The sequence below is a fragment of the Anoplophora glabripennis genome, unplaced genomic scaffold, assembly GCF_000390285.2.
Source record: "Anoplophora glabripennis isolate ALB-LARVAE unplaced genomic scaffold, Agla_2.0 scaffold564, whole genome shotgun sequence".
NCBI lineage: Eukaryota > Metazoa > Arthropoda > Insecta > Coleoptera > Cerambycidae > Anoplophora > Anoplophora glabripennis.
The window spans coordinates 1-24,301 of NW_019416651.1; the positions used below are offsets into that span (position 1 = coordinate 1).

The following is a 24,301-nucleotide window of genomic DNA, read 5'->3' on the forward strand; positions in this document are numbered from 1 at the left end:
GTGCAGAAACACCACTACTCAGGCTGCTATAGTGAATGAATACACGATAATTTGTCCAGGGGCCTAGAAAGAATCAGACTTTACACGGGAATAAATAAATATTTACATTTATTAAACATTACTCTATTATATCCAGTCTTACATTACTACGATCAAGCAAGGGTTAGACGGTGACTATGTCATATATAGGCGATGCCTGTTGGAAACGGAAAAATAATGGTGCAGTGTTAAGCGGGTAACCTGATTAAAGGCAAAATACAACACAGTTAGGGGAACAGTAACAGGCAAGCAGATATTACGACAAGCGATGTGCGGATACCAGGAGCAAACAAAAGCAAAGTTACATTTTACTAAACTACTATACATAAAAAAATACAATAATAGCAGGCCGCCTCAGGACTGGCGTGCGGCTAGCAGAGTTGAGAAGAACGCTATTAGTTACGACTTACGTTTCAACCCACAGAGATGATAAAGCGACAATCTATGAAATGAACACGCGTAGAGAGGTCAAGTCACCAATTGTGACAGTGCACCTAACCACAGTAGAGAGTAGCCAAGTTTTTACCGAAACCTTTTAATCACTTCCTCTCCTAGGCACGTCTGCTCTGTTGAAGAAATGGAACGGAACTAAGTCTAATGCAGAATTAACTCGCCAGGTCTTCGGTCAACTTAGGAAACTTGTGCATTATAGCGGTTTTCCACTAAACGGACAGTTGAGTTTATGTTTTGTTTGTGTTTTCTAGAACCTGAAAAACAAAAACAAAACTGAAACAAACCCAAAACTCTTGTTTCCATCAATCGGACTACATTTTGTTCGAGTTTTGTTTTTGTTTTCAGTTCTTTTCCACTGGTTGTCGCGAAGAAGTCAGAACACATTTTTCCAATAACCAACCAACATGTTTAGAGAAGATTTTTTTATTCTTAGTTATAGCTGGTTTATACTGAAGTTCTTGGAAAAAAGTAAGTGTATACATGTACGTTTGAAGTATTTACTTCGTTAGTTAGGTAGTTAGTATGTATACTAGCCAAGTAACCTTAACCGTACACAAATATATTTTTTAAGAGCAATAATTCATTAATGATTAAAATATTGTTTTTGGGAAGAAGAAAACGCCAACATAAATATTGGGTTGGATCATTTAAATAGAAAACACAACACGACCGTTTCCACTTTAGGGACAGTTGAGTTTATGTCCTGTTTGTGTTTTCTAGAACCTGAAAAACAAAAACAAAACTGAAACAAACCCAAAACTCTTGTTTCCATCAAGCGGGCTACATTTTGTTCGAGTTTTGTTTTTGTTTTCGGTCCTTTTCCACTGGTTGTCGCGAGGAAGGCAGAATATATTTTTCCAATAACCAACCAACACGTTTAGAGAAGATTTTTTTATTCTTAGTTTTATGTTTATACTGAAGTCCTTGAAAAAAAAGTAAGTGTCTACAGAGTGTCCCATCTCGAACTCCATCGATGGATATCTGGGAAACTGCTGGAAGGATTTTTTTGAAATTGTGATGGTGTGATACGGACCGTGGGATCCACCAAGTTAAAATATTTTCAAGGTCATCATACTTCCGGTTGTACCGGAAGACGATACTAATTTTCTTATTTCAAATGGAACCCCCTATATATTATTGCATTTTTGGAAACATCATCCATTTTTAAGTTGAAAACATAAGCACACTCCATACTTAGGATTGACCGTTTCCGAGATATTTAGATTTTTAAACAAAAATTGACAAATGCAGACTGTCAGCAAAATTTAGTTTTCCCGGTTTATTTTTTTGTGCAAATTGGACATTTTGTAAAGGAAGACCTACATTATCGAATTTGACATGAAAATTTTCCAGTTTTTATACAGGGTGGTCAAATTTTTTTTATCGAATATGAAGTTCAGAATATGTGGAAAACTCGAAATTTTTAAATGGAAACCCCTAATTTTTTGCAATAATATACAGGGGGTTCGATTTAAAATAAGAAAATTAGTATCAACTTCCGGTATAACCGGAAATACGATGACCTTGAAAATATTTTAGCTTGGTAGGCTCCACGGTCCGTATCACGCCATCCCAATTTCAAAAAAATCCTTCAAGCGGTTTCCCAAATATCCATCGATGGAGTTCGTGGTGTAGTACGGTTAAAGTATTTACTTGGTTAGTTAGTTACTTTGTATCCTAGCCAAGTAAACACTTTAACCGTACACATATACATATATTTTTTAATAGCATTAATTATTAAAATATTGTTTTTGGGGAGAAGAAAACGCCAAAATAGATGTTGGGTTGGATCACTTAAATAGAAAACACAACAAGACCGTTTCCACTAAACAGACTTGAGTTTCAAAACACGTCGAAACCTTTTGATGTGACCACTTTCGAGCGGGACCCGAAAAACAAAACTCCAACTGTCGCAAAACACGCCAGTTTTCAAAAAGTTTGCGAAAAGTTACAGTTCTGTTTTATTCGACACAAGTTTGTGTTTTGTCCGTTTAGTGGAAAACCGCCTTTAGGTGCGCGGAATATACTTATTTAGGTGGCTAAACGATTGCTGGAGTTCTGCTTGCTGCTTGGTGACTGCACGATCTTAAACATTGACAGAATGTCTCCAGACGGCGCTCTCTCTCTGGTGCTGGGCTGCTAACGGACTGGACTGCTCGCTGCGACGGGTGGATATAAACTGAATTCCAGGGCCCGAGAACTTATACTTGAAAATATGGGGACACTGGGAACCACGTGACTTGAGATGGATATACAAGTTGGGGAAAGAGTCTATAGATGTCGCCACAAAGATTTTGTAGAATAAATTTTGACAATTGCAATTATGAATCATTTCATGTCATTTTTGTTCTTGTTCATGTTTATTGTTTATTGTTGGTTAGGTTTGGCGAGTGTTGGTGTGTGTTTTATTTGTGNAATTTTCGGAGGAAGTAGGAGAAAACCTTCTAACTAGCGACATGCGGATTGCGACTCATGTTGTTTGAATAACCCATAACCCTTAGGGAACAACCAGTATATCCCTACCACTTTCAACGTGTACAAGAACTCGATCTACCAGATTGTAATACCAGATAACATTTTGTAGACGAGTTTTGAGAGAACACGCCGACAACCTTAATTTGCTAGTATTCGTCCTTTTCAAGGATGTGGCAGGATTTGCGTGGGAAATTTTCAATTCAATTTTTTCAACTCTCACGACACACATTTGGGCTGACCAGAATCTACAGGCTGTCGTTGAAGCCAGACACCAACGACGATTTAGATTAAATTTCTGGATTAGCACTCTGGGATACAGGTCAAGGGCCTAATGTATTTCCTAATAAGTTAAATGGTCTAGCATATTTATATTTCTAAAAGATGTGTTACTGCCATTAGGGGCTATTCATTCGTTCGTCGAAGTTACTTTGACGCCTAAGCGTGTTTGCGGAGACGACTACTCCGAGCACCAGTTTCTGTTTACAGTGCAGAAACACCACTACTCAGGCTGCTATAGTGAATGAATACACGATATGTCCAGGGGCCTAGAAAGAATCAGACTTTACACGGGAATAAAAGTTACACTTAATGAATATTTACATTTATTAAACGTTACTCTATTATATCCAGTCTTACATTACTACGATCAAGCAAGGGTTAGACGGGGACTATGTCATAACGAGCGTTCAAATAAAAACGTGGTCAAGTTGGTTCTGAAAATTTGGACGTAGGGCGTAGCGTATAGCAATCAATTTGAATATTTTCGTTTTAAAAAGCGTTTAAAATGGTGTTTTCTCAAGAACAAAAAGTGTTTATCATAGAGTCCTACTTTAGAAATGGACAACAAAAAGTGTTTATCATAGAGTNTTTAATTTATTGTTATAACAAGGAGGGGGACACTTTCCGCAGCTCCTTTAATTGTTTGTTATTGTTATCACGATTATTCTTTAAAATAAAGTTATATAGTCATTAACGTTATTGAAACTGACAGTAACAGGCAATCAGATATTACGACAAGCGAAGTGCGGATGCCAGGAGCGAACAAAAGCATTTTACTAAACTACTATACATAAAAAATACAATAATAGCAGGGCTCCTCAGGCATGGCGTGCGGCTAGCAGAGCTGAGAAGAACGCTATTAGTTACGACTTACGTCTCAACCCACAGAGATCATAAAGCGATAATCTATAACCTGAACACGCGTAGAGAGGTCAAGTTACCAATTGTGACAGTGCACCTAACCACAGTAGAGAGTAGCCAAGTTTTTACCGAAACCTTTTAATCACTTCCTCTCCTAGGCACGTCTGCTCTGGTGAAGAAGTGGAACGGAACTAAGTCTAATGCAGAATTAACTCGCCATATCTTCGGTCAACTTAGGAAACTTGTGCATTAGGTATGCGCGGAACATATTTATTTTGGTGGCTAAACGGTTGCTGGAGTCCTGCTTGCTGCTTGGCGACTGCACGATCTTAAACATTGACAGAATTTCTCCAAACGGCGATCTCTCTGGTGCTGGGCTGCTAACGGACTGGACTGCTCGCTGCGACGGGTGGATATAAACTGAATTCCAAGTTCAGTTTAACTCCCAAGCTTCTACGGCGAACGGTAGCGGTTGCGCAATCTTCATAAGCTGGACTTGGAAGAATTTTCTTATTCCAAACGACGACCTATCTACTGCTAGGGCTGGTGAAGGACTGGACTGCTCTGGCTGGCTGGTGGCTGTATTTTAGCTTCAAAGTCGCTAGTCAGCCTATGTGCGTCGGCTATTTCACGATCGCGCGGTGTCGGGTTAATTTAGACGGGATTAAAAGTACAACTGGCGGTGTGTTATTATTTAAATAAAACTGAAAAATAACAGTTCAAGTTGTCTCACCATGTCTGAAAGAAGAAGTGGTTTGATATCTCGTTGTGAAATTTTCTTGAAATTGATGCATCGTGTCAAAAGAAATCGTTTTGAATTTACCCTGCTCTTTGAGAAAACACTATTTTTATAAAATTTCAGTAGTGTAGGCAAGCTAATCAAAATAATATGCCCCTGAAACCCAGCTCCTGAATTATCTTATTTATCATCGACATATTTAAATCCTATTGACTTATTTGGGTGTGGATATTTAATATTTTGAAATATATATGAACGTAGATATCTAATAATCTGATCTACATCTGAAAGTAGATATCCGCCACATTTGGATATAGAATAATGTAATGTAATTAATACATATATTCAGAGGAGACGTGTCTAACACGTGGTTATTATTAGAACTATTATTTTTATTTTAAAACTAATTCTGTTTAACACTTTTGGCACTAGACATGGTCTGATATTTTAATATTTACCTCGAAAGCAATAGAGCATTCTAGCAATACCGCAAGAACACATTTTTGTAAAGCCTTTTGTACGTCGGCATAATACAAATATAAGTTGAAACAGCTTGGAAGAATAAAAAGGATGGGACGTAAAATCAATCCAATTTTTTTGTGATGTTCTCAAAAAATGTCAAATTTAATAGGAAGTGTCACAGGACCAATTACTGTTACTTTTTATTCACTCCATATTAGTTTCACGATATATTTCTTGAAAACAGTAACAAAAATGTTTTCATATTACCATTTGAAAGCACTGTAGATATGTATTTACAGCGATACGTCTGCAGTAAATACCTCAGATACATAATTCTGCTATTTGAATGAATTTGAATGTAATAGTAGTCAAGATATACAAACTGGGAACCTGTTTGAAGTTGTTCGAAACCATAATAAAGAGAGAATTTCCAAGTAAATTTAATAAGAAATATTTAGTTTTCCATTCTGTTTGGAAATCAGCCAAATATGAAGAACGTATTCTTTGTTCATGAAAATAAAAAGTTCTAGTACTTGTTAATTCATAAAATTTAAACTACCGTTTATACAATTTACAAAATGGGTTAGACATAAAAATTTTCATTCCTGTTTATTTTCTCCGGGTCTATAACATAACTTCAAGGGGTAGCTCCTTGAGTCGTTTTAGATCAGAATGCGTAAATTAATAAAATTTTAAAAAGCTACTAGTTTACTAGATACAAGCGCCGAAATGAAAAAATATCACTTATTTAGTAGCGTACCCTGTTAGTATCGTCTGCTACGTAGCGGAACTTTAGGAAAATTTCAAATCATGCCTGAAATTATGTTCTCCTGCTCTGCGCCTTCTGATGTGCGTCGTAGATAGGTCATCTGCAATCTCTTGTGTACTTTTTTGTACCTTTGGCTGGATTTGTGCTCCTTGAATGATTTAGAGTTTTTTGAATTATTTTGTATGTATATGGGTGGAAATCCGCCCAAGCAACGTACTACGACAATATCATAATAGTTGGAATATTTGAATTATTTGTATTTTTCGAATAATTAGAATATTCGACTATTTACCCAATTTCCATTATTTGAATAAATTGACTTAGGCACCTAAATAATTACTTGTAGGCACTGTTCCTTAGAACACGAGCTGATTTAGTGTATTGTATGTGACCGGTTCTAGCAATCGTCCACATCAGCACTAATATATCATTCCTAAGATGACGTAACTTATTTTGTTATTAAATTATTTAGAGTTTGTTAATTAAACTCCTGTTTTCTGAATTCGATGCTTCATTACTAGAGATAGAAACAGACACTACACGCCACAGGTATGTAACATTGAAATACAGGTAATTTCAATCTGAAAAAAGCAAATTGCTGAAATTGATTCCATATTTAAAAGTACGTGTATACAGTCATTGAGGCTTCGTTTTCGAGATATTATGAATCAAAAAAGGAATTTCCGAAAAAACTTTTTACGTTTTTAGTCAAAAAGTTATATTTTATGGTTTAAGTACAACAAAAATAGAGGGCTAAGCTATGAACCCGACCAGGGTATACAGTATTTTGTTCCGCTGAATCCGAATCTAATGTCCCGCATTGTTCATGTTTGATAACAATATTAAAGATTTTAAACTGACTTGAGTGAGCAGTGATTGGAAAAACATTGGAATTCATGATCTCATTGCACCATAACATTATAATTATTGGGTAACACCTCGGGACATGCAACCCCTATGAACCTATGATCTAAATATACTACTATCCTCAAGTTATATGAAGATTTTTTCCCTTTACATCTAGTACTCATTATCTTAAGTTTGAACTATGATGAGCTATTCATTCCCTTATTCCATCACACCAGTTATAACTCACTATATTTTTTGTATCGAATCTTATTTGAATGATTTTGATGTCCAATAGTCATGATCACTGATTGTACAGGGTATCTCAAAGTCGATAGTATAGGCCTACTGTGATGATACAAAAAATTTAAACAACATTTGGGACACGTTGTAGAGTTCAGGGCACTTTAATAATTGGTGGGTTCTTATTATGATTCATAAGTTTAATTTATTCTAATAACTAATTTGACAATCCTACCTGGTACCAGGGGCTACTAACTACAATAACATGGGCTGTTGGCCTCTCACACGTAGGTATACATCACTTTTAATTAACTTAATAATAACACTTAATCTACGTTAGGGTTTTTCTTTACTTCATCGCGACCGACCACACCGACCGTTCGCCACCGTCTCTCTCTCACTCGTCACTGTTAGTTCCTGGGGTACGTTCCCCACTCACGGTTGCGTTCCCGTGCAACGTGTTGTTAAATGGAATGAGGTAAGCTCAATTTTCAATCGAAAGTATTATCTTTGGGATTTAACAGAAACGCCTAATGACGTCATCAATTATATTTTTTCCAGAAACATACCCAATTTTTTTTAAAGCTCTGTTTTCTAATACTTTTATTAGAGAAATTTTTCTGTATTAATGTCACAAAATACTTGTCATTACTCAATACGAACGTTTTGTACCTACAAAATTTATTATCATTCAGAAAATGATATGTTGCTAATTTACGGCAAGTCACAAAAAATTCAAGAAGAGCTGTAGAGTTATATCGAGAAAGGTATCCAGAGCGGCTCATTCCTGATCACAGAACCTATACAAGATTGGAGGCGACCTTGCGACGAAATGAAGATGCATTTTCGGTTCGGAAATATCAAATAATATCAAGCGAAGGATAAGAAACAATGTTAATACAGCTAGACTGATGCAGTATTGCGAACAAAGTCCACGAAATTCTATACGGCAGGCTAGCTGGGAATTAAATTTGGATAAATCAGCCGTTCAACGAATTTTAATGGGTATCATGACTACAAAATTCACAAATTGGAGTATTTGTCTAAGCATCACATTGAAAACAGACTTAATTTTATAGCTCAAATTGTAGTAAATGTAGAAACTGTTGATCAGAACCTTTTTCGGCACGTTCTTTGGATGGACGAAAGTCGGTTTGTCAATAATGGTTTGCCAAACGGGCGCAACACTCCATTAAAAATCCCTACATTGTAAATCCAGTCCAAAATCAAGGCCATTTTGGAGTAAATTTATGGTGCGGCATCATCGGTAGGCATTTAATTGGGCCTTATTTTTATGAACATATATTGAACAGCGTGAGTTAACTAAATTTCCTGCAACCAGAACTTTCTGCACTTCTGGAGAATGTACCTTTGCAACTAAGGATAAACGTATTGTTTCAGCACGACGGGGCTCCACCCCACAAGACCAGGATCGTGCACCAATATTTAGATAATACTTTCCCAGAAAAATGGATTGGGCTTAATGGACCTATTCAGTGACCCAGAAAGTCACCAAATCCAACAACCCTCGAATTTTTTTATGGGAGAATTTAAAAAATAATGTTTACAAAACACCTTTGCGAGATATTAATCATTTGGAAGAAAAAATCACAAACGCTAGTAATGAGTTAAGGCGAATTGTTAATAAACGCAGAAGTCAGGCGAAGACTGGATATGTGTCTTGAAATGAGAGGAGGTCATATAGAGAATAGATTGTAATTGTATGTAGTATGAGCGTTTTTAAGTTTAGTTATTGTTATCATCACCTTTTGTTTTAACCGTGTTAAAGAATTATGGAGTTTAATCCTTTTATTTATTCTTAATGACATTTATGTATGTACGTTATAAAAAGAAGTAACTTCGGCTGACATTATAGGTAACACATGACTGTATTTATGAGATCATCAGTCTACAGGAGCTTGTATGTCCTTATGGTGCAATGAGATCATGAATTGGAATGGTTTTTCCATTCACTGACTACTCAAATATATTTAAAATCCCGAAAACTGTTTTCTAAGGGAGTTTCTTGATATTATGTGATTAGGATTCAGCTAGACAAAAGACTTTAGAACTATTAAATATAGTGGTTTGGTCTACAGCTCAGCCAAATATTTTTTTCTGATGCATGTCGCCACAGAAAATTTACATTTTAGAAAGAAAAGAACATATATTTCTGGACCATGTTCGGACAGTGAAACAAACTGCAACAAATTTATTTATTAGAATTGTAAGAGAATTTGAGACTTCTATACACTCTGCTATACACTGCTCGGTAGATATGAGTTCTTGCCTCAATCCATTCAACCAGTTTTCCACTGGTGTACAAGATGTTTTTCAAAAATTGGTATGCTTTATTTTATTTTATTTTATATTTTGTTTTGTACATCACATTTGTTTCGACCATTTGTACATCCACCAAATGTTTTTCAATAAAAGTCTATATCCCAAAAATCAATTATTCTAAATCTTTAGTTCATTAAGGTTTTTTGCTTAACATAACTGAAGGAACAACTTAAGACATGTATTTAGACAATACACTGTGTAATTAGTGAAAGTTTTACTAGAGCATTCAAATTTAGTTTACAGTTTATAATACACAGTTTTTTTAGTTACAGTTCAATATTGAAGGGGTCGTTACCTCAAACTACATGTTTGTATTCTTTATGTAAAATTGCGAACGGAAATTTCATGTAAACGCTAATTCATACTATCTGTATGAATTACTGTATAGTTAAATTAATCTTTCCCGATAACCCAAACAGCAAATAGCTATATTTTCTGAGGTCGATAGCATTAATACATACACGTTTCAAATAATTACCGTTTACTGCCGCCCATAAAATGAAAGCGATGCGAACAAATAAAACAAAATGCCATTTTGCTCAGTGAAACATCCGTTTTCAATTACTTTTACTCTACACATGGACACAGTTTTTCATCCCAGACTTTGTTTATTATACAGAGCCCTCCCGACAGTCAATATACTGAACGAGGTATTACATGTTCGCCGACTATTTTTACTTTGCTTTCGTGTTACACAACCCATTTTTTCTCACAGTACAAGCTTTTACTAAATTCATGAAACCTTAGTACTCAGGCGCCTATATTACCTCTCACAGGAAGGTATTCCTTTGTCCCTCATTACTCTTTTTAAAAGTCCCTGCTGTCCTTTATGTACAAACAGGATGTCACAAACAAATTCTAAACTAAATAAATTTACATCTGTGAAATAAAAAGAACATGTGTTCCAGCAGTTAATTTTATTATATCGAGGTATTTTGTGTTTCATTCTCAAATAGCTGTTTTTTTTTAACGAAATTAAAACGCGTCTATCTACACAATCTACTTTACTATTTTTCTCTTTTGAATAGTGCATATTTATATGTTGGAAATAAATGTAAACTTCTAAGGAATAATTATTGTCCCCTATTATTTTGACAATGATTAATATCACCTACCCATAGGGGCGTAAACACCCTTAAATTTTAAATGGCACCCTATTTTAAAGGTTTTTTAATTCTGCTCACGACGAAATGCGACTTTTTAAATTTTGGTTTGGTTATGACAATAAAATTATCACTTAAAGAATAAGACAAAATATCAGTGAATGAAAGAATGTTATTTTATTAAATATTCAATATTATATTTTGATTTTTCGTTTATCTTTCAATACAAAAGCCGCATTATGCCCGTAACTGTGCATGATTCTCTTAATCAGAACTTTCCAGAGGTTCAATTGAATTGCCTCCCAGATCGCTGGATCTAACTCCCTTAAATTTTTTTTTATGGGGACACTTGTCGAAAATATAATATGAGCGAGTTTAAAGAAAAACACTGCACTACTTTTAATTAACACGATTTAAAAATTGAATACATGAAATATAAATATTTCAGGATCATCTGAAATGAAAATTACCCATATTTGGATACTTCTAGGATAATAATAGTGTACTGTATATTCCAAACAACATATTTAATTCAACATAATTTTGATTCAACTTTATTTTTACTTTTTGTACTAAATAATGTTGTAAACTTATTAAATACTCGTTTCTCTATAAAGTTATTTAGATATTTAGTATCACTGAACTTATACAATTTCATTTTATACGAATTCTGTATAAAAATTTGGGTTGTAATAACGTTAATTTGTTTCAGAAATCCAAATGAACATCACAAACAGGAACCTGTCCTTGCTGCCTCAAGAGAGCGTAACAGATTTCGATCCATCGTTTGGGATGAATATGACTCGGTTCATCAAAAGTATTTAGAAATTGGTAAGTAAATTACTAGGTATGAAATGAGGACAAAATCAACTTGTAATATATGTTTTACTATGACCTTTCGTGTCGAGAAATCATAATTAATGATTGCTATATTTAACGAAAATACCTAAGTGAGTAAGTCCCTGATATCGCAAATAATTAATCTCTTGTAAACTTCGGTCGCTAAGGAAAAATCAAATAGCTGTGCGAGTAAATAAATACCAAAGGGAAATAAGCTGCACATTTGAGTTTATTGAATTTGTGGTTTTAATCTGTTAACGGAACCTGAGGTAGCTGTTCGGAAGGGATCAAACGAGTTTATATTTTATCAAGATTTACATCATTTTTCAGTAAGGGTAAGACAAAATATATTTAAAAAATCAGACGTTGCTATGTTTTATGGTGAAGTGATTTAGCTGTTAAATTTTATTTTTCTGACCTATTATTCAAACTGGTAGGTTAATTTAATTTGTTCTTATCTTCTTTTAGAGATACGGTAACTGTTACATTAATATTATAGTTGTCTAGAATTTCACGTGAAATTTAATACTACATTGAAATTACGGATATATGTATTTTCTAAATTTGGCGACGAGAGTTTTCAATCAATTGCGATATCTACAGGGTGTCGCAGAATATGTTGGCAATCTCTCAGATTTATACAGTGGAAGTTAAAATAACATGACAAATTCCTATAAAAATTTTCCCTAAAGGACGCCCCTGAAAATAGATTTTTTAATGAAAATAAAATACTTTGGTATAAATGTAAATAAAAGTGGCAATTTTTTAGATACCTAGGCACAGAAAGAATGCAAATTTCATCGGTTTATTTCTCTTTACGGATATACATAATAGGATTTTTTTTCTCGAAAACAGTTCATTTTATCGATATCAACCAAGAGTGCCTTTTTTTAGTTTAAGGTTCAAGCTATTTAACAATATTATTTTCGTGCCTTTATCGTAAAGGGTGTAAAAAAAATTGACATTATTGTCCTACAGCTACTCCGTCCCTGGCAAATCGAATAAGCCAAATTGTTTTCACGGGTCAATTTTTAAGGAGTCTTATCTGTTGTCCATCGTATTAAAAAATAATTAAATTACACAAAGTATTTTAAGTTTTTAAAAAAAATCGATTTTCAGGGACGTCTTTTAGGGGCCTGTATCTCCATAGGGGGGCCTCTGTATTGACAAATTGCCCACATTCTGAAATGTATACATTACTGTGCAGTTTCATTGTAACAGTATCTGAAAGCAAAATTTGAATAAAATCTATTTAATAGCATCACTATTAAAATAATTTAAGTATCAAAAAAGTTGTTTGATATTAATAGGTAATAATAATTAGCTCAGCTTGCTCTTAATTTTCAATTAGACTGTCTCTTAATCAAATATCCATTACTTGGAGACTGTTCTGTTGGAAGATCTGTAATTTATTCCCGATGTCTGACAACGAACTATTTTGAATTTAACTAAATCTTCTCAATGTGTTACATTTTGTTTGTATAAGCATCTTCAAATAACCTAGCATCATCTCACATGTGTGACGAAGTTTTAATAAACTTCCTTTCAGAGCAATACTTAGAAAAAGAATTAAACATCGCGTTCTGAAGACAAAAAACACATTTGTGTTATATTAACATTGGAAAGGTACCGGTAGTGTAACACTAGATGTTAGGGAAATATATGAAATCTAACAGTGTTAAAGGAGGAAGAGTGGTAGGCTGTAATAACATTGAAGGTGTAACAAATGTTCAGTGGGAACGCTGGGCGCAGGGGTGATCCTATCGGAGTGGCCGTTATATAGATTGGATCTTTCTGTCATGAGTAGTAGCGGTCTGACATTTCACGACTACGGGTACGGCAATGGGAGAAAAATGGTGAACCTTCATATTTTGGATATTTTTATAAGACTGTCGACGCATATAAGGTATTAGGGAACTAAATTTTCCAATGCACATGTACAGGCTGTTTCAAATTCGTTTCTCACTACATGGATCTCGGAAACGGTAACAGTTGTGAAGTAGCTTAAATGGGGGTAAAGTTGCATAATCAGGGGACCAACATTAAGACTAAGTAACTCTGTTTTTTCTTCATATCAGCCTTGTTTGAAAAAAGAAGAACACCTTCTCAAGGCCACTTTTTCCCCTCTATCGAATGGCATAATCTATTTTTTTATGTAAAGCTTCGTCTCTTCAGTGCCATCATCAACTTCATTTTTTTAAATACGACCCTAGAAATTTTATTACATTTTTTGTAAGTGGCCATGAGAAAGTGTTCTTCTTTTTTTAATATTACCTCAAACAAGGAAGGCTGATATGAAACAAAAACGGATTTCCGAAATTTCGGTTTTTTCTAATATTTCGAAAACTAATCATGTTAGAGAGTGAATTTGTGTGTGGGGATGGAAAATCAATATATGGTTTTCAAAGACAAAAAAAGGACAATTTGAATTAATGTTTTGGTAGTGTTGTTGGTCTGTCGGTAGAGGTGTGCACTTTTCGGCTGTTTTAAGAGTTGTAGGGTAGTATTTTTGGTAGTTTCATGGTTTTCGAGCTACAAGACGATTCGTAGTTTTCAGCAAAATTGGCATATATCCATCCCTAAGCATCTATTATATTTTTACATATTATATAGAGCAATTTTTTATGGTTATAGCGATATAAGATTTCATAAGTTTGTCTCTATTAATACAGAACATAAACCATGAGAGACTGCCGTAAGCTGAGTGTATTCTAATTAAAAAGATGACATATCTCCGGAATTCAACATCCAATTATTTATTTTCATGTACAGCAATGAACCAATTCAATCAAACAATAAATCAATACTATGGACTCCTGCATATGTTAAAATTGCTTCGATGCATAAAGCCAAATCCTTGGTGAGTTCAAAGTTGTTTGGAAGAACTTTGTTGGCGATATTTAAGTAAGAGCGCCTGTGCGCTTGGTTCATTTTTAACTAGGCGTTAGTTGAAACCAAGGAAATAAAGTTCTGGGAGCTAGAACTTATGAGGTCGAATCAAGAGAAGGATATAGGAATTTCAANACTTCGATGCATAAAGCCAAATCCTTGGTGTGTTCAAAGTTGTTTGGAAGAACTTTGTTGGCGATATTTAAGTAAGAGCGCCTGTGCGCTTGGTTCATTTTTAACTAGGAGTTAGTTGAAACCAAGGAAATAAAGTTCTGGGAGCTAGAACTTATGAAGTCGAATCAAGAGAAGGATATAGGAATTTCAACTAAAACTACAGCGCTCTCTGCCTCGAAAGCCTTAAAGCTAAGGTTTCCAAGTGATCCTCATTTAATTGAGAAGATTTGATGGACTTGCAAGTCTCAGGTGACAATAGAATTCATTTCATTTCAAAGTTAGTGCCCTGGAATAAACCTCTTCTAATTTATTGCGTTCGAAAGATGGTTTTTCCAGTAAAGGCGCATTGTATTGTAATTAAGTTATTCGAGATATATTTATCTAAGAAAGCACTATGTTTCCAATTGGACAGCTTGGATTAAATTTTTCTCTTTGGAAAAATCGGAGATAATTAAATTGTAAGCTAAATTAGTTGTCTGGGATGAATAAAAAATAAAAGAGCTGCATGACCGTGTTTAAAATCTCTTATCTTTTCAATTCTCAGGATTTTTCCACTAATTTAAATTAGAAAATGAAATGCGTAAAATTGTACTTCTGTTATATTTTCCAGCACATCTATATATAATATACCTAATTCAATAATATATTTTCACTTTTCCATAGATACTGATGTAGTTATATGGGGTATTTCAGAAAGTGCAAAAATTCCTAAAATTCACTACTATTATGTATGTAAATGTTTTAAGGAACTATTCACTATCTCAACAGTTTTAGATAATCTAAATACTAAATATTACCACCAATTTTGCCACTAATTAAAATAATTAAATTAGGGATTTTTTATTCGAAATTTAGAAACATTGCACTATTCTACAGTTTTAAAATGCGTCTGGAGCAGTTTTTATAAGGAATATTTTTAAATTAAATATGATTTTATTACTTTTTGTTCTATTACAAGTAGATAAAGAAAGCATTTTTTTAATCTTTTAGAGTTTTTCTTTATTTCAAAATTGTTCACGCTCTCCACAATGTGTATAAGCAGATTGCCTATTCTATCTGTAAATCATGTTTATTATAAGCATCATTCAAGTCAATCTATCTGACATTAAATGCACCTATTACACAATCAAAGAGAAAAAACTCATCCATTCCATCAAAAGTCTCAATTTACATAAAATTTCATGGCTTTCAATCTTGTCTTCGACAAACTCGATGAAAGTTTTAAATGATGTGTTCAGTAAGTCAGTCGATATTAAAATAACTTTTATTTCATACTGTCCGGTATATTGCTATTTCCTGGATTCATTTGCGGCCGGTAAGTGAGCTATTACAGTATCAGAACCGGTAAATTCATTTGCGGCCGGTAAGTGAGCTATTACAGTATCAGAACCGGTAAATGTTGCCTAGCAACGTGATATTAGACATGTCACAAACAATATTATAAAATGACAGATCAAGCGATGTCAAACAAAAATTTAATAATTTTAAGGAAAAAATAGAAATTTCTGTTCGTTAAAAATAGAAAGACAGTATGAAATAAAATATCATACGATACACGGCCGTTAGGTGTTATTACAGTACTCGTTTTTATTCCGGACTCGGCTCCTACGTCGCATCGCCTCGTCCATAAAACAACTCGTCATATAATAAGTCACCTACCGGACTTGTAACGTAAAATACTATTATTTATAAAAGTTCGTTATAATAACTTAAAAATAATAAATAGTTCTATGTCATAGTTAAATAAAAAAACTAAAAGAAACTACTTCGTTTACCTCAACCCACTGTTAAACTTTTTTATTTACTTTTTGGGAACTGAAATGTATTCAATAAATTAGTAACAAAGATTCTTGTTGCAAATCCTCGCATTAGACTTCTTGAAGTTCTGAGACACGTCATTCTCTTCTTCAGAAGAAACTCTGAAGTTCTCTGACCGACTGAATGTGACATTCTAGTTCTCAATGTTACGCAATAGTTTCTAAATTCTAGATAATACTCAACCTTCATCTCGATGAAATTATTTTGAATTTTCTTGGTTAAAATTATTTCCATCTCACTAGAATTTTGGTATATAAGGCTTCATCTGCGTTTATTCTGTGCTCTGCAGCTGCTGCATTTGTCTCTGTTGTTGTTTCTTATATAACATTAGTGTTCCTTTAACTTATATTGATAATATTGTTCTCTCAACTCCTAAAATTAAGCGCTTTAATAGTTTTCATTTATTCAAAAATTTTCCAATTGAACGTTATATTCAAAGTATCACCCTTATGATACTATGCAACGGTTTTTCTATTAACTGTAATAGTGATAGAAGTCATTTCTTTTCAGGTAATTTAAAGTACTCATCACAGCTATTTAGGTGTTGGGAATGGTCCCAGAATCATTTTGGCTTGGGGGCTAAAAAAGTTGCAGGGTCAGCAATGTCAGCATAGCGGGTGCCTGTGGAAACATTAAAATAGTTTTCAAACCTAAAATTTGCTACAAAGCCGTGTGGCAACGAGAGTAATCGTAGTGGATAAACCTCGATGTGGTGATCCCGAGCCGACATTCAAAACCCGTTTTCTCAGTGAAAAAAATAACCATCGATTTGATTCGGGATTTGTTCAACTACGCTTTCTTTGGTGTGGAAGTGTACTTAGAAATTTACTGTTTTGTTCTTTACTCTACCCAAAAAGTCCATTCCATTTGAAAAATGATTCACGAGATTCTGATGGCTGAAGAGACGATTTCTTTCTTTATTGTTGAGTCAAGTTTTTTGGAGCAAGTTTTGTCAAGTCTTCATCATGTTCACGCTTTTAGTAACAATTCTACTACAAATACAATGTCTTTAACATTCAAGCGCCTATATGTATCCAAAACAACTTTGACACGAACGGCATAATCTCTACTTAACACTGAATGATGCCTAGGTCGCTCTTCATCTTTAACTTTTTCTTTCACTTCCTTAGAAGCATTGACCATTTATAAATCCTGTATCTGGGACAGGACACCTTGTTTGTAAACTACTTAAAATAATTCCAATACTTTGCGGACCAGATTTATCGAACTGCGTAACGTTACTCGTGCATTTTGCCTTGTGATGAGTTCGTAAGAGCACGACTGCATTTCTTGAAACACTTGTTCTCTTTATTAGTCGGAATGTAACTGGTGAGGAATCTCTACCTGGCACCTCACCTCGCTCGTGCCTCATCTTCGACTGGCCCAGACCTCAGAGGCCAGAAAAAATTACTCTCATTACTTCGCGCCAATATCCTTTGCAGGAAAAATGACCTCGGATGGAGCGGGGTCGAGCGGGATTATCGCTCTTTACCCACTTCATCGCTGTAGGCCCGGACGGCTCGTAGAGGTAGGCCCTTTCCCCGTCATTCCGGACCGCCAACGCGGCCGGATTAGATCGGTTCGTGGGGCCTCCTCCTGTCCTGGCTAGGCACCGCCGGCTAGGGCCCTTTCTTCTGGCGCTCTTCTTTCTTCGCCTCTCATTACTTAGGGACATATCTTATATATATGGTACGCCGAACGCAAATGGTTCCATCTGTCGTGCTGACTTCCAACTGTGACATTCAAATGGCTACAATAGGAAGCGACCTGCTATATTGCAGGTACTTTGTTGGTTACTTTCATAAAATGGTTAGAGAAACAACATATAAAATAATATTTTATTTTATTTGGTTTTTATCACAATGAAAGAAGAGAATAATTAAATACCTATTTATGAAAATATTTTAAACAAATAATATTTATGTTAATTAAAATCAACTGAGTTTATCTCTGGTTGTTGACATTATATGTATTATGATGATGATGAGTTAATTTTTCGTATTATGGTCCTATACTGTAATGTTTATGAAACAGGGAATGTACAGAGTTCCCCTGAAAATGATAATCTCATCACTTTTTTATTTTAGGAAAAATGTGTCTTATAAAGGTGCTAGGTTAATTATAATTTTTAAATTAAATATTCTATATATACAGGTCGTAGTCACATACAATTTGTGAATACAACATCATTCATGCAAGAAGAGCATATAAAACAAACTTCTGCAACATATTTCACGTATTTAAAGCAATTTAAAAATCTATTTTCCGAGGCCGTACTTCATATGGGTGGAATGAAGTGTCTCGAACGTTCGGACATCAATATTCAAAGTTTGTCCTCGCAGGATCATTTATTATATGTCTTGGAACGCTTCTTCCTTTAACTGCAGCCAATTTAAATGGCCTGAAGGCGATTATACAGCTCGCCTAGTCGAATACTATCTCGATTTTCTGATTTGTGATCCCCGGCCGGCCCTTCTTTCCGTCAATGAATTAAATTTTACACTCCTTGATTACCGATTAAGAATATAACTTTCTGACGCTAACCGGGGGATAGAATTTGACGAAGTGGTAAATTAAATTCAACAATATCCCCAGTTTGAAAGCGAACTTAAAGCATAAATTATCTCAGATAGGAATCGATAATTTATGAATTTATGGAAGCAATTTAAAAAAAATCGCACTGAAGCATAACATAGAAGTAACATTACTTACCTAAAGTATATTTCACGGTTTGACACCGTATTCAAATAATACATAAATTATCTCTAATTAGTTTTTTACGGTCATATTCACTGAATATTCAAATAATAATCATTGTATTTGTATTTAGAAAATGATATGTTTTTATGAAACTAAATTTTCCAAGGAACACATGGTAGAGGGTGGATTTGTGTGTAGGTGCGGCAAATCAATACCTATATGGTTTTCAAATGCAAAAAAGGGAAATTTTACCAACAATGACGGGGTAGAGTGTTGTCGATATGTCGATAAATGTGTGTAGTTGGGAAGGCTATGGCGTTTTTAGCGGTTTTCAGCGGAGATATTTTATGATTTTGGGGGTAGGTGGTGGAAATACAATGTGTCCAATTAAGCCGACACCATATGGGATACTTTTTATTATTGGTTTTACGAAAAAAGTTATTTTTTATAAAAAGTTCTGCATGTCCTAAAACCCAAAGTGATATAATCAGATTTAAATTTTTTGCAGTCATTTACGAGGTTTGTCGAAAAATGTAAATTTTGCTCAAGAGTAAAGTACCTTTTTTTTACAATATCGACAATCGTTATTAAGAAAAGTTGATCCTAATAGAAAACTACGGGCAGGTATCCAATATTGTCCATCTACCGTTAAAAACAATCTTTAATAATTTTTGGGTATAAACATAGGAAATAAACAAATAAATTATAATTTAATTTTGCAAACCATAAAACATTTATTGTATTGAATTCATTGGTTTGTCAGTGCAGCCTAGATATAATGTCGATCTCTAAACGTAAATTTATCAGTGTAATACACAGAAGAGTTTGTAAATATAACAGAATCTGTTTTTTAATGGTAGATGGATAATATTGGATATCTGACCGTAGTTAGGATCAACTTTAATATCGATTGTCGATATTGTAAAAAATAAAGGTACTTTACTCTTGAGCATAAATTCATTGTTTCGGTGGCAGTATGGCACGTGGCACCATTCTGCTGGAAAAGATAATCACCCAAATCGTTTTCTTCAACTCTAGGAAACACATAATCCGTTAACATAACGTTCACCATTCATTGTAATATGCCGTTCTTGTTCATTCCGGAAGAAATGAGGCCCAATAACGCCACTAGCATGAATACCCCACCACACTATTTCAGGATGCAAAGTATTTTCAACAATGGCATGAGGATTTTCATTGCTCCATATTCTGCAATTTTACTTGTTCACAAAACCATTCAACCAGAAATGCGCTTCATCAGTAAAGATGATTTTTCGATAGAAGAAAGGATTTTCTGTTAACTTTTCTAATGCCCAAGCAGCACCAACCACGACGTAGTGTATGATCAGCAGGGTTTAATTTTGCGTTAATTGAATTTTGTATCCATGTAAACCCAAATATTTACGTAAGATTTGCCAGGTAGTGGTTTGAGAAATGTTGAATGCTTGAGATCGACGTGTTTTGGACATCTCACTATCCTTTCACTCACTTCGCTGTAGTGCCTCAATATATTCTTGTGTTCTTGCAGTTTTTGCACGTACAAGTATACACGTTGTACAGTTGCACGTAAAACAACATCGTGCAAAGAAAATGTTGTTTCAAATTTTCTTAAAAGAGGACGAATATACCATACAGTTCATTATGTTTAGTGAGACGACCATATTTTTTTCGGAGTTCACGTAAAGTTTCCACAACACAGCACTGATTTTGATAAAGTGTAAAACGCGACCTAATAATGGGTAAGTGATCATCATCGCTTGGTGTTTAATCGGTTATAATTTGGAATAGTGCGTTGAGCGTTATGCGAAATGGAGAGTTACCAAAGTATATAACTCTGTATCATAGTTTGTCACATTTAGGTATTGTCCAACCTTAAACAGTATTATCTTGTGTGTCCCATTAGAAAGTCAGTCAACCAGAAGAAATATGATTAGAAGAATAGAATAGGTGTGTAAGAATTATAGTAAAAATTCCCATGTAATATAATGTAATACAAGAAGATATGGCTGCATCGTTACTAGCAATATACCGTTGCTAGTGACGATGCAGAACGAATATACGCTGGCCAGCTTGGGAGAGATTTGTCAGAATTTTTAACGCTGATGTTTGTTATAAGTTTAGAATATGAGTTTATACCTAGGCACCGAAATTAAGGGATATTAAAAAAATCCCAAAATTTTGGATGATTTTCAAAGAGTTGTAACTTGGAGAGAAATGATCGTAGAGAGAATAAAAAAAGAAATTGAAGTTTCAAGTGTCTAGTTTCCAGATCTGCAGTTGGAAATTTTTTAGCTTAAGCAGTTTTTGAGTAATCATAAGAAAATCAATGGAAAAAAGCCTATGGACTTCAATAACTTTGTTTTGGTAATTTCACCATAAAACTCTTTTAGATAATTTAATTCTCTTCAATTTGAGCGGTTCCGGAGCCTTGTACGATTGTTTGTCGCTGAGTTATCGTCGATCAAAGCAACAAAATCATATTTGACTTTGGCAATCAATTACTCTGGAAATAATGGTCGTACAGAAAATCCAAGCAGGGTTTTGGAAACTGCAAAGTATTCTCTACAAGTCGTAATTATGGGTTTTTGATAAACAAAATTTTTCAAACTGAAAATGTTGGTTAGAAATAAATTAAAGAATGCATAATTAGGGATATTTAATTTAATGGTAATTTCAAAACGCTGCGATTTTTTTCCTAGTGCACAAAATGTTTAAATTTGTCGTTTTGCTGAAAATCAATGTATAAGTAATTTTTCACATTTTATTCATGTTTTTTAAGTTAAAAATGTTTTTTTAGCAATAATCTCGTCGTCATCGACGCCCGAGCATGAGCAGAAGTTATGCCAAGTTATTCAAATATCCCTAATTATGCAATTTTTATCTTTTTCTAACCAACATTTTCACTTTGAAAAATTTTGTTTTTTTCAAAAACCCATAACTAAGACTTGTAGAGAATACTTTGCAGTTTCCAAAACCCTGCTTGGACTTTCTGTACGACAATTATTTTCCGAGTAATTGATTGCCAAAGTCAAAAATAATTTTTTTGTTTTGATCGACGATAACTCAGCGACAAATAATCGTACAAAGCTCCGGAACGGCCCAAATTGAAGAGAATCAAATGATCTAAAAGAGCTTTATGGTAAACTTACCAAATTTTTTTTTTTTAAATAAAGCAGTAATTATTTTTTTTCGGTGATTTTCTTATGATTACTCAAAAACTGCTGAAGCTAAAAAATTTTAAAGTGTAGATCTGAAAACTAGACACCTGAAGAATTTCCTTTTTTTTATTCTTTCTACGACCATTTCCCTCCAAGTTACAGCTTTTTGAAAATCACCCAAAACTTTGGGATTGTTTTTAATATCGCTTAATTTATGTGCCTAGTGTAAGGGTACCGAATAGTAGTATTATTATTTAAATATTATATAATTAATANTATAATGACTGGACTAATAATGGTCGTACGGAAAATCCAAGCAGGGTTTTGGAAACTGCAAAGTATTCTCTACAAGTCGTAATTATGGGTTTTTGATAAACAAAATTTTTCAAACTGAAAATGTTGGTTAGAAATAAGTTAAAAAAATGCATATTTAGGGATATTTAATTTAATGGTAATTTCAAAACGCTGCGATTTTTTTCCTAGTGCCCAAAATGTTTAAATAAGTCTCATGAAATTGACGGGTACAACAAGCATATGTCTGGAATTGACAGAAGTGATCAAATGCTAAGCTATTAGAGTTGCCCTTGTAAAACTATTCGATGGTATAAAAAAGTCTTATTCCATCTGCTGGATATACCTTTGTGGATCTCCTATTTTTTGTACGTAAAAGGATTAAAAAACATTAAATTTATACAGTTCAGGGAAGCTGTAGTACGATCCCTTATGGAGGTTGAAGATATTTCTGACGGCAAAGTTTTTGAAAAATTTCATGCTCTAAACACAGACAAAATAGCTATCGCCGCAGACCGCTCCTGGAATAGGCCAGCAGTTTTAAATTTCCGAATTGCCAGTAGAGTACACCACCATCAGAATTTTAGGAAGAATCAAATACAGTGGCCCGCATACCTAAGCGTATCCTAGCAACATATAAACAAGACTTTGGTAATGTTGCCAGGCGTACTTACGGATTTCTTTTGTACATTTTTTTTATCAATATCTGTTTTTTGCGTTACTGTATTTACTACACCGTATATGGAAAATCAATATATGGTTTTCAAAGACAAAAAAAGGACAATTTGAATTAATGTTTTGGTAGTGTTGTTGGTCTGTCGGTAGAGGTGTGCACTTTTCGGCTGTTTTAAGAGTTGTACGGTAGTATTTTTGGTAGTTTCATGGTTTTCGAGCTACAAGACGATTCGTAGTTTTCAGCAAAATTGGCATATATCCATCCCTAAGCATCTATTATATTTTTACATATTATATAGAGCAATTTTTTATGGTTATAGCGATATAAGATTTCATAAGTTTGTCTCTATTAATACAGAACATAAACCATGAGAGACTGCCGTAAGCTGAGTGTATTCTAATTAAAAAGGCACTGAGATATCTCCGAAATTCAACATTCAATTATTTCTTTTCATGTACAACAATGAACCAATTCAATCAAACAATAAATCAATACTATGGACTCCTGCATATGTTAAAATTACTTCGATGCATAAAGCCAAATCCTTGGTGTGTTCAAAGTTGTTTGGAAGAACTTTGTTGGCGATATTTAAGTAAGAGCGCCTGTGCGCTTGGTTCATTTTTAACTAGGAGTTAGTTGAAACCAAGGAAATAAAGTTCTGGGAGCTAGAACTTATGAAGTCGAATCAAGAGAAGGATATAGGAATTTCAACTAAAACTACAGCGCTCTCTGCCTCGAAAGCCTTAAAGCTAAGGTTTCCAAGTGATCCTCATTTAATTGAGAAGATTTGATGGACTTGCAAGTCTCAGGTGACAATAGAATTCATTTCATTTCAAAGTTAGTGCCCTGGAATAAACCTCTTCTAATTTATTGCGTTCGAAAGATGGTAGTTTCCAGTAAAGGCGCATTGTAATTAAGTTATTCGAGATATATTTATCTAAGAAAGCACTATGTTTCCAATTGGACAGCTTGGATTAAATTTTTCTCTTTGGAAAAATCGGAGATAATTAAATTGTAAGCTAAATTAGTTGTCTGGGATGAATAAAAAATAAAAGAGCTGCATGACCGTGTTTAAAATCTCTTATTTTTTCAATTCTCAGGATTTTTCCACTAATTTAAATTAGAAAATGAAATGCGTAAAAT

The 24,301-nt window shown here is 34.1% G+C and overlaps 1 protein-coding gene across 1 annotated transcript in view; it reads left to right on the forward strand.

The window, feature by feature from the left end:
• Nucleotides 1-11,324: 11,324 nt before the first annotated feature.
• Nucleotides 11,325-24,301, forward strand: part of LOC108910230 (neuroligin-4, Y-linked-like) — a gene marked incomplete at its 5' end in the record, with an annotated part of 80,148 nt that continues 67,171 nt past the window's right edge. Inside the window, one exon of the mRNA XM_018714784.1 lies at nucleotides 11,325-11,443. Coding sequence (XP_018570300.1) covers nucleotides 11,325-11,443 — 119 coding nt within the window. The remainder of the gene's footprint in view (nucleotides 11,444-24,301) is intronic.